General features: G+C 33.5%; 1 protein-coding gene across 4 annotated transcripts in view; it reads left to right on the top strand.

Annotated features, from left to right (window-relative positions):
- LOC131050631 (methionine aminopeptidase 1D, chloroplastic/mitochondrial) overlaps positions 1-12,126 on the top strand; it is a 172,994-nt gene that overhangs the window by 134,498 nt on the left and 26,370 nt on the right. For 3 of the 4 annotated variants that reach the window (XR_009106987.2, XM_057984828.2, XM_057984827.2), the window contains one exon: positions 1,303-1,350. Coding sequence is in view for 3 of the 4 variants with exons in the window: in XM_057984828.2 (XP_057840811.1) it covers positions 1,303-1,350 (48 nt within the window). In the remaining variant the exon portion in view is untranslated. Of the gene's footprint in view, positions 1-1,302; positions 1,351-2,548; positions 2,638-12,126 lie in introns of all 4 variants that reach the window. The other variant, XM_057984829.2, reaches the window with a different exon arrangement.

The raw sequence follows: 12,126 nt of genomic DNA, 5'->3' as shown, positions 1-12,126 counted from the left end.
ACTAATAATCGTGGCCTCAGAAAGATGATTATGTTATATGTAATATGTTGGTGCTAATACTATGTGAGAGATGTAAAGACGAGCAATGATGTTACGAACAATTAGTGGAATATTGGAATGCTCGGATTATGAATATTATTCAGAACACAATATCAGATATCGCTGTCTAATACAGATTTCTCTTCGAATGAGGACTTCACAAATTTGTAGCATAATATGAAATATTGGAATGATATTTCCAATGTCAGACTAGGGTGGTTGTGAACCACTGTAACTGCGATCACAAAATAGGGAGGATCTTGCACCTTCGAAATTGCACAGTGCCAAACTCCAATTGGAATTCGCAAATACAAAGAAAACATCAAATTCACCATCATACCAACAACTATGCCAATCTCGGCCTTATAAATGAGCTTCGGGATGTTTCCCGAAGGGTTACAAACGGCCGACACCAAAAGTTTATTATTTTATTAATTTGGGCCCCTTTATTTAGTAATTAAATTAATTAATTAAATAAGTCCTTATGATATTATTTAAAATTTAGGACCACTTAATTAATTAACTTAATTAAGTCACTTTATTAAAATTGGGGACATTACAATTTATGGGGACGTCCCTTACGAGTCCCCTATCCTTGGGACGTCCTTGGGATGGGGATGCCTAAAAAAACTGGGGAGGCGTCCTTGAAAAAAACTATGGACGCGTCCCTGGGTAACGTAGGTATTTGCTTTTAGTTTTACAAATATAGTTTACTACTTTCATTTTGTTTCAGTCTATCAACCATCAAAATTTCGTATGAGGATGCCATTATATACTCAATTTGCATTCAAATAAAAGAAATATAATAGAGAACACTTTTCTACTCATTGGATGCATCTTCTCATTAAATTTATATACATGTACATATTATTTGAATTTTTTTAACAGATAACAGGTCTGTTTGAAATAACCAGAGCCAAACATCATATGAGGATACACTGTTATGTCTAAAAGAACTATTTTGAGTTAGGAAGTTTGAAGGTTATTAAAAAAAAAAGCTTACCGCTTTTTAGAAACACTTCTGTTGGAATTAATGTAAAAGCTTCAAGTCTTTAATTTCATTTAATGCTTTTGGTGGAATAGATTTGATGTGCATAATCTTTATAAACTTTCAATGCCTAGCTCATTTATTATAGCTATGTTCCATAGTAGAAACATATCCCAAGAGAAGATAACTGAATTTGTTTTATTTAATTTTCTTAGGTAGAATGTACAGTATATACAATAAATATTTCTGATGTGTTTTGTGTTATTCAATTGTAGGGAACAATCAACCAGGACGCATGGTAGTAGGTCAAACTTTCACAATTGGTGAGTAAGCTTTTTGTTAATTACATCAGTTCATAGTAATTTCTCAATAGTTCAATTTCTTGACTTCAAGTCCAAGAATATTGTAGCCTATAAATGTACAAAAGTTTGGATTTTACAAAAAGGAATAGAAGTTCTATTGAGAGTCAATCCTTTTCTTGTTAAATTCAATTCTTGTGAGCAGAAAGAGCTAAATAAATTTGTTCAAATCAACATAACTTCTTAGGAGATTAAGAAGACATCTACTGCAACACGGGAATCAATAGGAATGCATGCTACAAGAGCTATGAAATAATAGCCCAATAGATGATGAATTTGTGAAGTGCATAAATTTTGCTCTTTAAGGATCATGCTAATTCTTGTTTAGCAAATATTATGTCCTTCAGAACACAAGTATACCACTTCCTAAAGAGCCTATAATAATAGTGTTGTATAATTCTTGGGGTTAATTTGGTCTGCATAAATGCTCCATTCTATATTGATTATTTAGAACCTATACATTTTTCCAATCTCTTTTTTGTTAGTTGGGTCCATTTGTCTGAAACACCAATGACTCTATTGCAAAAAGCTCAGGTTCAATTAATTGACGTTAGTTCCAAGAATATTGTAGCCTATATATGTCCAAAACTTTGGATTTAGGAAAAGGAACAGAAGTTAAAGTTTTTGTGGTCCATCGAGAGGCGAACCATTTCTTGTAAATGGAGAAAACAAAATAAATGTTCAAATCAACATAACTGCTCATGATATTAGGAAGTATGTAATGTCCTTTTCCAGGTCCACTTCGATACTTTTCGGAACTCCACACTTCTTGGAGAGACCCATCATCTTATGTGAGGACCAAGTTTCAAATGATCAGTTGTCATGTGCATTTTTTGCACTCGTGGTGAGGTTGAAAATTATACTCTTATCATATTTTAATATTTTTCAAAAATTTGGTGGGGTGTGGAAAATAAATGAAATATTAAATAGTTAAATATTAAAGTTATTGAAAAAGTGCAATATTAAAAGACAATTTGTATTTAATTATTTAAAAAGACAATTTATTAAGCTTGGAGAGAAAAGATGAATTTTTAATTATAATTTTGTTGGAAATAAAAGAACAAAAAAGAATTATTAGGAAAATAAGCAATTCAGTCTATCATTTTTCAAATTTCAGAAGCCCTTTTGCAGAGCTCTGGTTCAGCATTTCCTTTGAGGACAGAAACCCTGTCAGATCTTCGGGAATTGGAGGATGAAAACCCTTCAGTATCGTGTGTTGGCTTCATTCAAGAGTCAAATTTGGGCGTACAGGTATTTCAGTTAAAAAATATTAAATTTTTTTTTTTTTTTCTTTCATTTCTTTAGTGAAGGCAATTATAGCATAAATCAGAAATTCAGCTTGTAAGATTAACCAGGAGAGTCATACAAATCAGAAGCTCCTATAGTGGTTGTACCAAAAAATCAGAGACAATCATTATTAAAAAAAAGAAATTAAGAGTCCAACATGGGACCCTCAGTATTGGATGCCATTGCCAAGGAAAAACATAGAAGACAAAAAGTTTCAAAGAAAATTGTAGTCGCTGAAGGAATTTTGGAAATTCTGATTTTTTTTGGAACTGTTTTTTTTTGACCAAGCATGATACCCTATGTTGAACCCAGCTGCTGCCTCATCAGAATTTTTAAGGAATACTTAAATTAAAGTTTGTGGTCCTTCAAAAGTAGTTGCCACTTAAATAAAAAGAAGGCTAGTGCAGCTTGGAAGGGAGGTTGACGTAGGGTAGAAGGATTAACAAGGAGATAACAATTGTGTTTTGTGAATTTTGGTAGATCGTAGGTCCCTCTTTTGACTCATTGCTAGGTATGACATGAGCATTTGGCAAGCACTCAGTGAATTCTCTAGCGATTCATCAGACCTATATCACAAGGTACGAATTCAAATTAATGTTTGACAACAATAAAATTCAGATGAAATTCAACAATGAAAAAGAATTCAAAAAAAAATTGCCATTAAATTCATCTTATATAAACTATTTTTTATAAGTATAAGTAATATATCCATAATATTGTCAAAATAGTTTAACATTTCTAAATAACTTAAGTTTGGAGTATGACATTTTTTTATTTTTGCATATGGGCTTGTATTTATATTAAAATGTGTAAATATTTAATATAATGTCAATATATGATTTTATAATATTATATTTATATTCATTTGTCATGTCTCGTCCTAGATCTATATATAGAGAGAAAGGGAGAGACCCTAAATGAAGAAATTATTATTATTAATTAATATAATAATTACCAATGAATGATTATTTAAAATCCATTAATTAAATATCATTTATGAACATGATTTGAATATTATTTATTATCAACATAATATTCAATAATAAGTAATAATACAATTAAAATACAAAAGAAGAAAATAATATTTACTGATTATTAATTTATAGATTATTAATTTATAAATAATAATAAACCATAAAATAATTAAATAATATTTACTAATTGATAATTTACAAATTATTAATAAACCATTATTAACTTGCATCGATTAAGAAATATTATAAGCTTTTCGGAAGCAGTGACTTTTCAAGGAGTCACCGTCATTCCCAAAGCCATTCTAATGGACACGACTCCCCACTAAGGACGCGGAGGAGAATAAAAGGAAGGTTCGCGGAAGATAGAGAGGGGGGGCACGAGTGGAAAAAACATTAAGAAACCCATAAGACAGCGATCCCTAATTAAGGAGAGAGAGGTGTGATTAAGAGTTTTGTGTGAGAAGAGGTATGTCTTATAAAGGAACAAATACCTCTCTTGGGAGGTATAAGAGAGGATGATGAAAGTACGTGGATAAGGGGGGAGGAAAAAAGGTTACGGAATCACCAACATTAAGCATTCAAATTCTATATAGAGAGGAAACGTCACAGCACGTGGTCTAAGGACAGCTGCGAACAGCAAAAGGAACTGCAAAGTGGAAGCTGCTACGGGGGTGCAGATAGGTAAGGGATGTCACAATGTAGATATAAATGAATATAGTTAATAAATATTTATATTAATGAATATTAATAATGAAAATTTTAATACATATATTAACGAATATTAATAATAAATATTTTAATACATATATTAATGAATATTTTAATATATATATTAATGAATATTAATAATGAATATTTTAATACATATATTAATGAATATTGTAATACATATGTTGATGAATATAAGTAATGAACATTTTATCACATATGTTAATGAAGGGTTCTTAAATGTTAATAAATGCATCTCAATGCATAGTTAGGAATATACGTTAATAGATAAATATGAATATTGGATAATGGATATTTTCTGAATATATGTTAGGGAATACATTTTAAATTAGGAATATGTAAACATGGATTATGGAATGGAAAATAGTAATAAATTGTAAAATGTGATATAAAGGTGATTACATGATGGAGGCTATAGGGAGGAAACTTCCTTAGTCTAATGGAGGGATTATGACAATCCCTAGGGCAGTATGTATACTGAATACCTATATGCATATGTATGGTTTGGTTGACTAAGTTCAACCAAGAAGAGACGGATCTGGCCGGTCCCCTCTGAGGACTTGAGTGATGAGGTGCATCACCCAAGGCAAGGAATGGACATAGGGTCCTCCTTGGATGGCTTGGGTGTAAGGAATTACACCCAAGACAGGAATCGAATTAACCTTCGATTTCCTGGAGGGCTTGGATGTATGAAATTACATCCAAGACAGGAATCGAATTTACCTTCGATTTCCTGGAGGGCTTGGATGTAAGAAATTACATTCAAGACAGGAGTCGAATTCACCTTCGACTTCCTGGAGGGCTTGGAACCAAGATGGGTTCCAAGAAGGCGAGCCTCACGGTCGCCTAAGGACATATCTTCGTATGGCAATCGTATCCTTTTTAATTGATGAAAATTGTGATTATGTAATTAAGCATTTTAAAGCTAGATTGCAAGTTAAATTAGTTTATCTATCTATCTATATATATATATATGTTGTATTCTAACAATCTGTTTTGCAGGACAGTGATTTCTAACTAGTAGGGGCATTACATTATTATATTTAAATTTATTAATATATTTTCATCAAGAAAATAAATAATATATACCATATATTGCCTATTATTTGGGATAGGAAGGTTGATCTTTCTTCAAATTCTCGAGAGGGAATAGCATGGAAGGAACCAAAGATGTGGCGAGTGAAGATCAATTCTGATGGGGCATCCAAAGGCAAGCTTGGAATCAGTGGTGTTGATGTGTTTTTTATGACACTTCGAACATAGAATAAAATACTAAGTATTCTATCATCTCTTGAACAAAGAAACCTCGTATACTAAAGAATATGATTAAATGAGACAACTCCAAGGTTTACAGTGTGAACAATCGACTTTAATGCTTTGGATAGACTTAGTATGTTTGATGTGTTCTTGCTGGTAATCACAAAGGGACTTATGCTTATGAACACTACTAGAACGTGGAATCTATCTTAACTTGCTTGGAATAAAAGACGAAAGGGATAAAGGGTTATGAAAGTCTACGTTACTCCTAACAATGTAAGAAATAATTGTTGACTGAGTGCAACCAAACCAAGCTTTGCTTCACCATAAGGAAACAACTACACAAAGATGGTGCAATCTCCTAAGGATAAGCAAATGATTTTCATATCACTTATCTACGACAATGTTATGAATAACGAGTATAAAGAAATTGAAGTTAAGTCGTTAGATAAGTTCAATCTAACCACTCACTGCAACTTGCAATCAACAAATTCTAAGTGGTATGAACAAGGTTTCACTATTCATCAACAATAATGTCTTCAATTCATCTAACACATCTAATCTATGAGAAGTAGAGATTATGAAACATGTTGAAACAACACACACCATCTACCATAACTTCAATGAAAATATTATGTTTACTACAACAAGCCTTAGCAACAATCTCCTTTTCTCCTACTCTATAGCTACTAACTATTATCTATTGATCAACAACTAACTATTAACCTTTAGGATTGAGAATACTGAGCCTTATATAGAGGTCTCAATATGTGATGTCCCCTTCTAGCTAGACATCTGTATCGGGTATACTAGCCTATCATTTTGGCCCTCGTAGGCTAATGAGTGTGGACAGAGGGTCTTTTGAGGTAGAGATTTGGTCAACAGAGGTTCTTATCTTCTCTAGTATTCAGTATGTTTTGTTTTGATGTTCGTTTGGCTTCATTTGGGCCTAATTTGCTATACTTACTATTTATAGTAAGTCAGAGGTTGATCGAGAAGGACCCTTTCTATTTTTAGCAGAGCGTTTGGTCATATGGTGATTAGCAATGTTGACTCCCATTTCAGACGATATAGCAAAATAATAAGTATTTTGGGAGATATTAATATTTAATTGGTCTAAGTGATAATTATTTAATTAAAAAGTTATATTATTAAGTTATAACTTAACTTAATAATTGAGGGTCAAGTCATCATCGAAAGGGGGCCATTATTACAATGAAATATGGGGTCCAACGTTAATGAAAAATTAATTTTTTTTCCTAAGCTCCATGCAATAATATTATAAATTGTTATTAAATGGCTTTTTGAGCAAAATCGAACTTCATGAAGATTATAAGGGGCTTCTCAAGAGAAAATCTAATCATTATGTGATTACCATTTGACTTGTTTGACATTCGAGAGCATTGGGATTTGGAGGGGACGAGGGTTTTTGCAAATTTCAGAGCTATTGGGCATTGGAGAGCGTAGCTTTTTCGTTGTAGCAGCTATTTGAGGTTGTGTAACATTCAGCTGAAGATTGGTAATCAGTTGGCTTCACACAAAGGTCAAGATTGTGCAAATAAAGGGAAGAAATTGTTGGAACTCGGTTTTTAGGGTGCTGGCGTAAGAGGACTTCAAAACTGCTTATATGATCATTGCTCACCTAATCTGAGGGAATACGGCCTGTATATTTCCAGTCATAGCTTGCAGCAAGGCGGAACTCTTGAAGTGGTGCGATTTTGGTTAAGAGGCTTCTAAATATCATAAGAAAATCACGAAGGAGGCACTAGAGTTGGTAGAAGGGATTGGTAACGCCAGCAAATGATAAAGTTGCAGATTTGAAGAGTTTCCAATCAGGTTCTAGTTGCTTTTTTCAGTCAGCCTTTACATTGGAGTAATGATTTCTATTATGTGTTGTATGCATATGATTGTAGATGCTTTATCATTTAATAAATGAAGGAGAAATGATATGTATTGTTTGGGTGCTCTAATTACATAGCCTGTTTAGTATTCAGATTTATTGAAACTTTATGAATGTTACAATTGCTTTTTATGTTAAACCCTTGCAAATTTTGGAAAATAATTACAAACTACAAGACACAAAAGCTAAACAATTCCAGTATCAGCAATTAGAACCAGCTGGGTCAGACATGGACCAGCTATGACTCGAACCTAGGACCTTCCATACGCTGCTGGAGTGCTCTACCACTGAGCTACTGGCCCCTCTTGGACCAATCCATCGTTGGTGCAAGTGTGGCTTATTTCCAACACCAACACCCCCCCTTAAGCCACACCTCTTGTGTGCTTGGGTCTCCTAGCCTGAACCTGGCTCTGATACCATGTTGAGACATGGACCAGCTAGGACTCGAACCTAGGACCTTCCATACGCTGCTGGAGTGCTCTACGTCTGAGCTACTGGCCCCTCTTGGACCAATCCATCGTCGGTCCGAGTGTGGCTTATTTCCAACACCAACACTGGGTTCTTACACAATACAATTCGAAGGCCAAGGTTGATTTGAGATCAATGGCTGATATTACAAGATTGCTGACAATTTTTTCATTGATGTCCACTTCGCAATTTTTGATGTTGCAAGCGTTTGTTCAGTATTGTCAGATGTTTTGTTTGATTAGCTTTGTCTTTTATCTGTCTAGTTTGAAAGTTTGGATTTGAGTTCAAACTCATCAAGACTGTAATAATTTGTGTGCAGAGTAAGGTGAATTAGAATGTTGCTCAGTTTTGTCAGATCAGTTATGTAAGTTCGAAGGTACAGCAATGATCATGAATTCAAGACTGCTGTATAAGAAGTTGCAGTTGCAGGAGTTAGGAATATCAGTCCCAGTTTAGTGTTGTTTCTTTCAGAATGAGTCGACCTCATTATTTAGGACAGTTCTGCATTATACTTTCAATTATTTTTTGTCATTGGCATCATATTCATGAGTATTTGACAGGTGCTTGCAGTCTGATAAGAGGTAGTTTTCTCTGACATAGGTTTTGCTGGGAGTTCATTTGTTGAACTCTGAAGATTTACAGTTGAGGAGAGAAATTGACAGTAATATTCTGCAGTTACATTAGATGAGGAATGAAAACAAAAAGAAAACTGAAGCATGTTTGTGATTATTGAATGAAATAAAGAAGATCATATATTTTTGTGATTGATAGAGTATATCCTTATGGGTAGAAGAAGTTTTTAGTTACTTGGATTACTGGTTTCTCACGTATCATTACAACATATTGTTTGCAGTTGTGTGCTTGCTGATTGTGTTTATCGGCAGTACACTTATGCTCAACACGTAGTTGTTCTTTATACACGTGGAAAACTATTCATAAAGTTGGTGGTGATCAGATAAAAAGACTGATTGTTGTGAGTGTACAGATGTTGTGAGCTAATTTGGGAAGTTTCTAACGCAAGGCTATGTACAGAATGATACAATTTTTAATAAAGAATCGTTCTTTAATAATGGTTTTGTGTAGTTGATTGATTTTGAACTGTTTTTAAAAAAAAATTTGGAGTTAATGTGGTGTGCATGTAAGTTTTCTACAGCTTGGAGAACCATGATTTGATGCTGAACAACATATACAAGGATATCAAAATGTTATGAAGGCAAATTGATTTTGAAGAAATGAAGGAAGAAGTTTTGGAGAGATTATTTGATCATACAGTGTGTTTCATTTAGTGAGCTTTTTCAGTTATGGTTGGGTGCTGTCATGTTCATTTGGTGCTGAGTCTTTGTACTTTATGTTCAAATGGCAGTATGTTATATTGTATCCTGAATATTTCACTAAGTGTTGCTGGGGTTTCAAAGTTCTCATTTTAGTAAACTTGTTTTCAAAAGGATGTTAATAATTTCTATTGAGTTGTAGCTCAAACAGAGGTTAGAGTCTCTACTATTTTGGGAGTTGGTTCTCCTTAAAGAGTTGAAGCTCTTGAATATAACTGGGTTGGAGCCTATTTTTTATTATGATAGCTATTTTGTGCCATGGTTTTTTACCCCCGAGAGGGTTTTCCACGAGATAAACTCTGTGTCATCTTTGTGATTGTTTGTTTGGTTCTTTTCATTTGGCTAAATCTGTTAAAGATATCTGAAATACTAATTCAATGCCCCCCCCCCCCCCCCCCTCCTCAGTATTTCTGTTTTGGTTTTCAATTGGTATCAGAGCAGGATACCTTCTTTTAAAGCTTAAAAGCTTGAAGGATTTATCCCTTTTGCACACAGGATGAGTGTTCTTGAAGGACTTGCAACTAACAAAGCTCCTTTGTTCGATGGTTCTATCTCTGCGTTTTGGAGTGTACGAACCTATTTGATGTCTCTTGGTTTTGATGTTTGGACGAGTGTGGTAAATGGTTATACTGTTCCTCTTACACTTCCTACGGATGCTGATGGAAAGAAGCCATTTGAAAATAATGCTAAAGCTATGAATGCAATATTGTGTGGCTTATCAGAATCAAAATTTGTAAAGGTCATGCATTGCGATACAACTCATACCATGTGGGAAAAACTTCAAAATGCATATGAAGGAGATGAAAAAACTAAGAATGCCAAACTTCAAACTCACAGAATGCAGTTTGAAAGCCTTAAATGCGAGAAGAAGAAATTTTTGCTGCATACATTTAAAGAATTGACGAAGTTGTAAATTCTCTTAAAGGCCTAGGTGAAAAGATTGAAGATAAGACTATGGTTCCGAAAATCTTAAGGTCTTTACCTTTAAGATTTGATGCTAAAGTCCTAGCTATTGAAGAGATGGTTGATCTTGACATGTTGTCTGTTGACAAGCTTCATGGCATCCTAACAGCCTATGAGATGAGAACGAATACTGAATCTTCTTTGAAGAAAGAAACTTCATTCAAAGCTTCTAAGAAAGGTAAACAAAAGTTACAAGTTTCTACTGATAATTCTGATGATAGTTCCAAATCTAAAGAGGCATTTTTCATGAGAAAGTTGAAAAGAGGTTCTGGTAAATATAAGGGTAAATTGCCTCTTAAGTGTTTTTAATGTGGCAAGGTAGGACACCCAAATGTCTATATGAAAAGGATGAAGCCAGTGGTTATGAGAAGGATCCTAAGTTCAGTAAAAGGAAATTCATGAGAAAAGAAAGGAAGACTTGTAATTTCAAAAGAACTTTCTACTCTGAAGAGGAAAGTCGTTCATCAGATGGTAGTGAAGAGGAGTCCTTGAATGACAAGATTTTATTCATGGCTTTAGAAGAGACCTTCATTGAAAATCAAGAAGAAGAAGACTACATTGATTAAGAAGAGGAAGAAGTAGATCTTGAGCAAGAACTTATAAGCACTCTGAGTGAAATTAAGAACTTAAGAAAGAAAAATCAGAATTTAAAGTTGCTGTTACAAGAAGGGAGTAACAAAAATTCTGAAACATCTCTTGCATTAGAGATAGTAGAAAAGTTGATTACTGATCTTAAGGTTCAGAATGAAGAAGCAAAGAAAATTGAACACCAACTTGGAAAACAACTTAAGTCTAAAGAACAAAACTGTGAAAATCTTGAAGCAGAAATTGTGTTGTTAAGGAAGTTGGATAAATGTTCACATTTGCTGAATCATGAAAAGATTCATCAAAAAGGTACTCTGTCTTTGGAGGATTTGTTAAACACTCAAATTGTTTTCTCTTGACAAAAGTGGAGTTGGCAATGAAAAAGGTCAATGCTCAAATTTTTTTAAAGGTGAACAGTAGAAAACTAATGCCGATCCTACAAGAGATTCATTCCTCCAAAATAGAAATAATAGTTTCAAAAGATCTTCTACTGCTACACAAACTTGTATGGCTGGGTTAAACAACTCTTACTTTTATGGTTACTGTTTTTCGTGCAATTATTCTGGTCACTGTGATAACCCCATGTAAATTTATAAAATAATATTAATATACTAAGAGGAAATGATCATTAAATATTGATTAATTAAATAAGGTTAAATGATTAAAATATTAATGCATTTAATATATAAAATAATAAAGGAAAAGTATTATTAAATAAATGACTAAACTGGTAACATATTTAAGGTATTTAATAATAAGAAAACTATTATTAATTTAAATGATTAAAATATCAACGTATTGACTATGCACTAACCCCCCGCACGAAGTGGTGCGACGGTAGTCGCAGCCTGGGCTGCGACCACCATCACATCCCTTCGCGCGAAGGGACCCGTGGAGGGATGCAACCTTTCTCCTCCACGGGGTATTAAAGAAGAATATCAGCGCAAGGGAGTGGGGGGAGTCTGGAAACGGCACGACAAACTGCGAACAGCAAAAGGCAAAACTACAGTTTGGAAACTACTACTGCGGGTTGCGAACAGGTAAGTGATTTCACAGAGTGTATATATGTATATAAGTAATGAATATTTTAATATGTTAGTGAATGGTTTTTCATATATGTTAATGAATGGTTTATAATATATGTTAAAGAATATGTGTAATATATGTTAATGAATGTGTAAATATATGTTAACGAATATGTGTAAAAATATGTTAATGAATACATATTAATGAGTAGTTCTAATTA

This window comes from Cryptomeria japonica, chromosome 8 (genome assembly GCF_030272615.1).
Source record: "Cryptomeria japonica chromosome 8, Sugi_1.0, whole genome shotgun sequence".
Classification (NCBI taxonomy): domain Eukaryota; kingdom Viridiplantae; phylum Streptophyta; class Pinopsida; order Cupressales; family Cupressaceae; genus Cryptomeria; species Cryptomeria japonica.
Note: the sequence above shows the minus strand (reverse complement) of the source record. Positions and strands in the feature narration are given on the sequence as shown.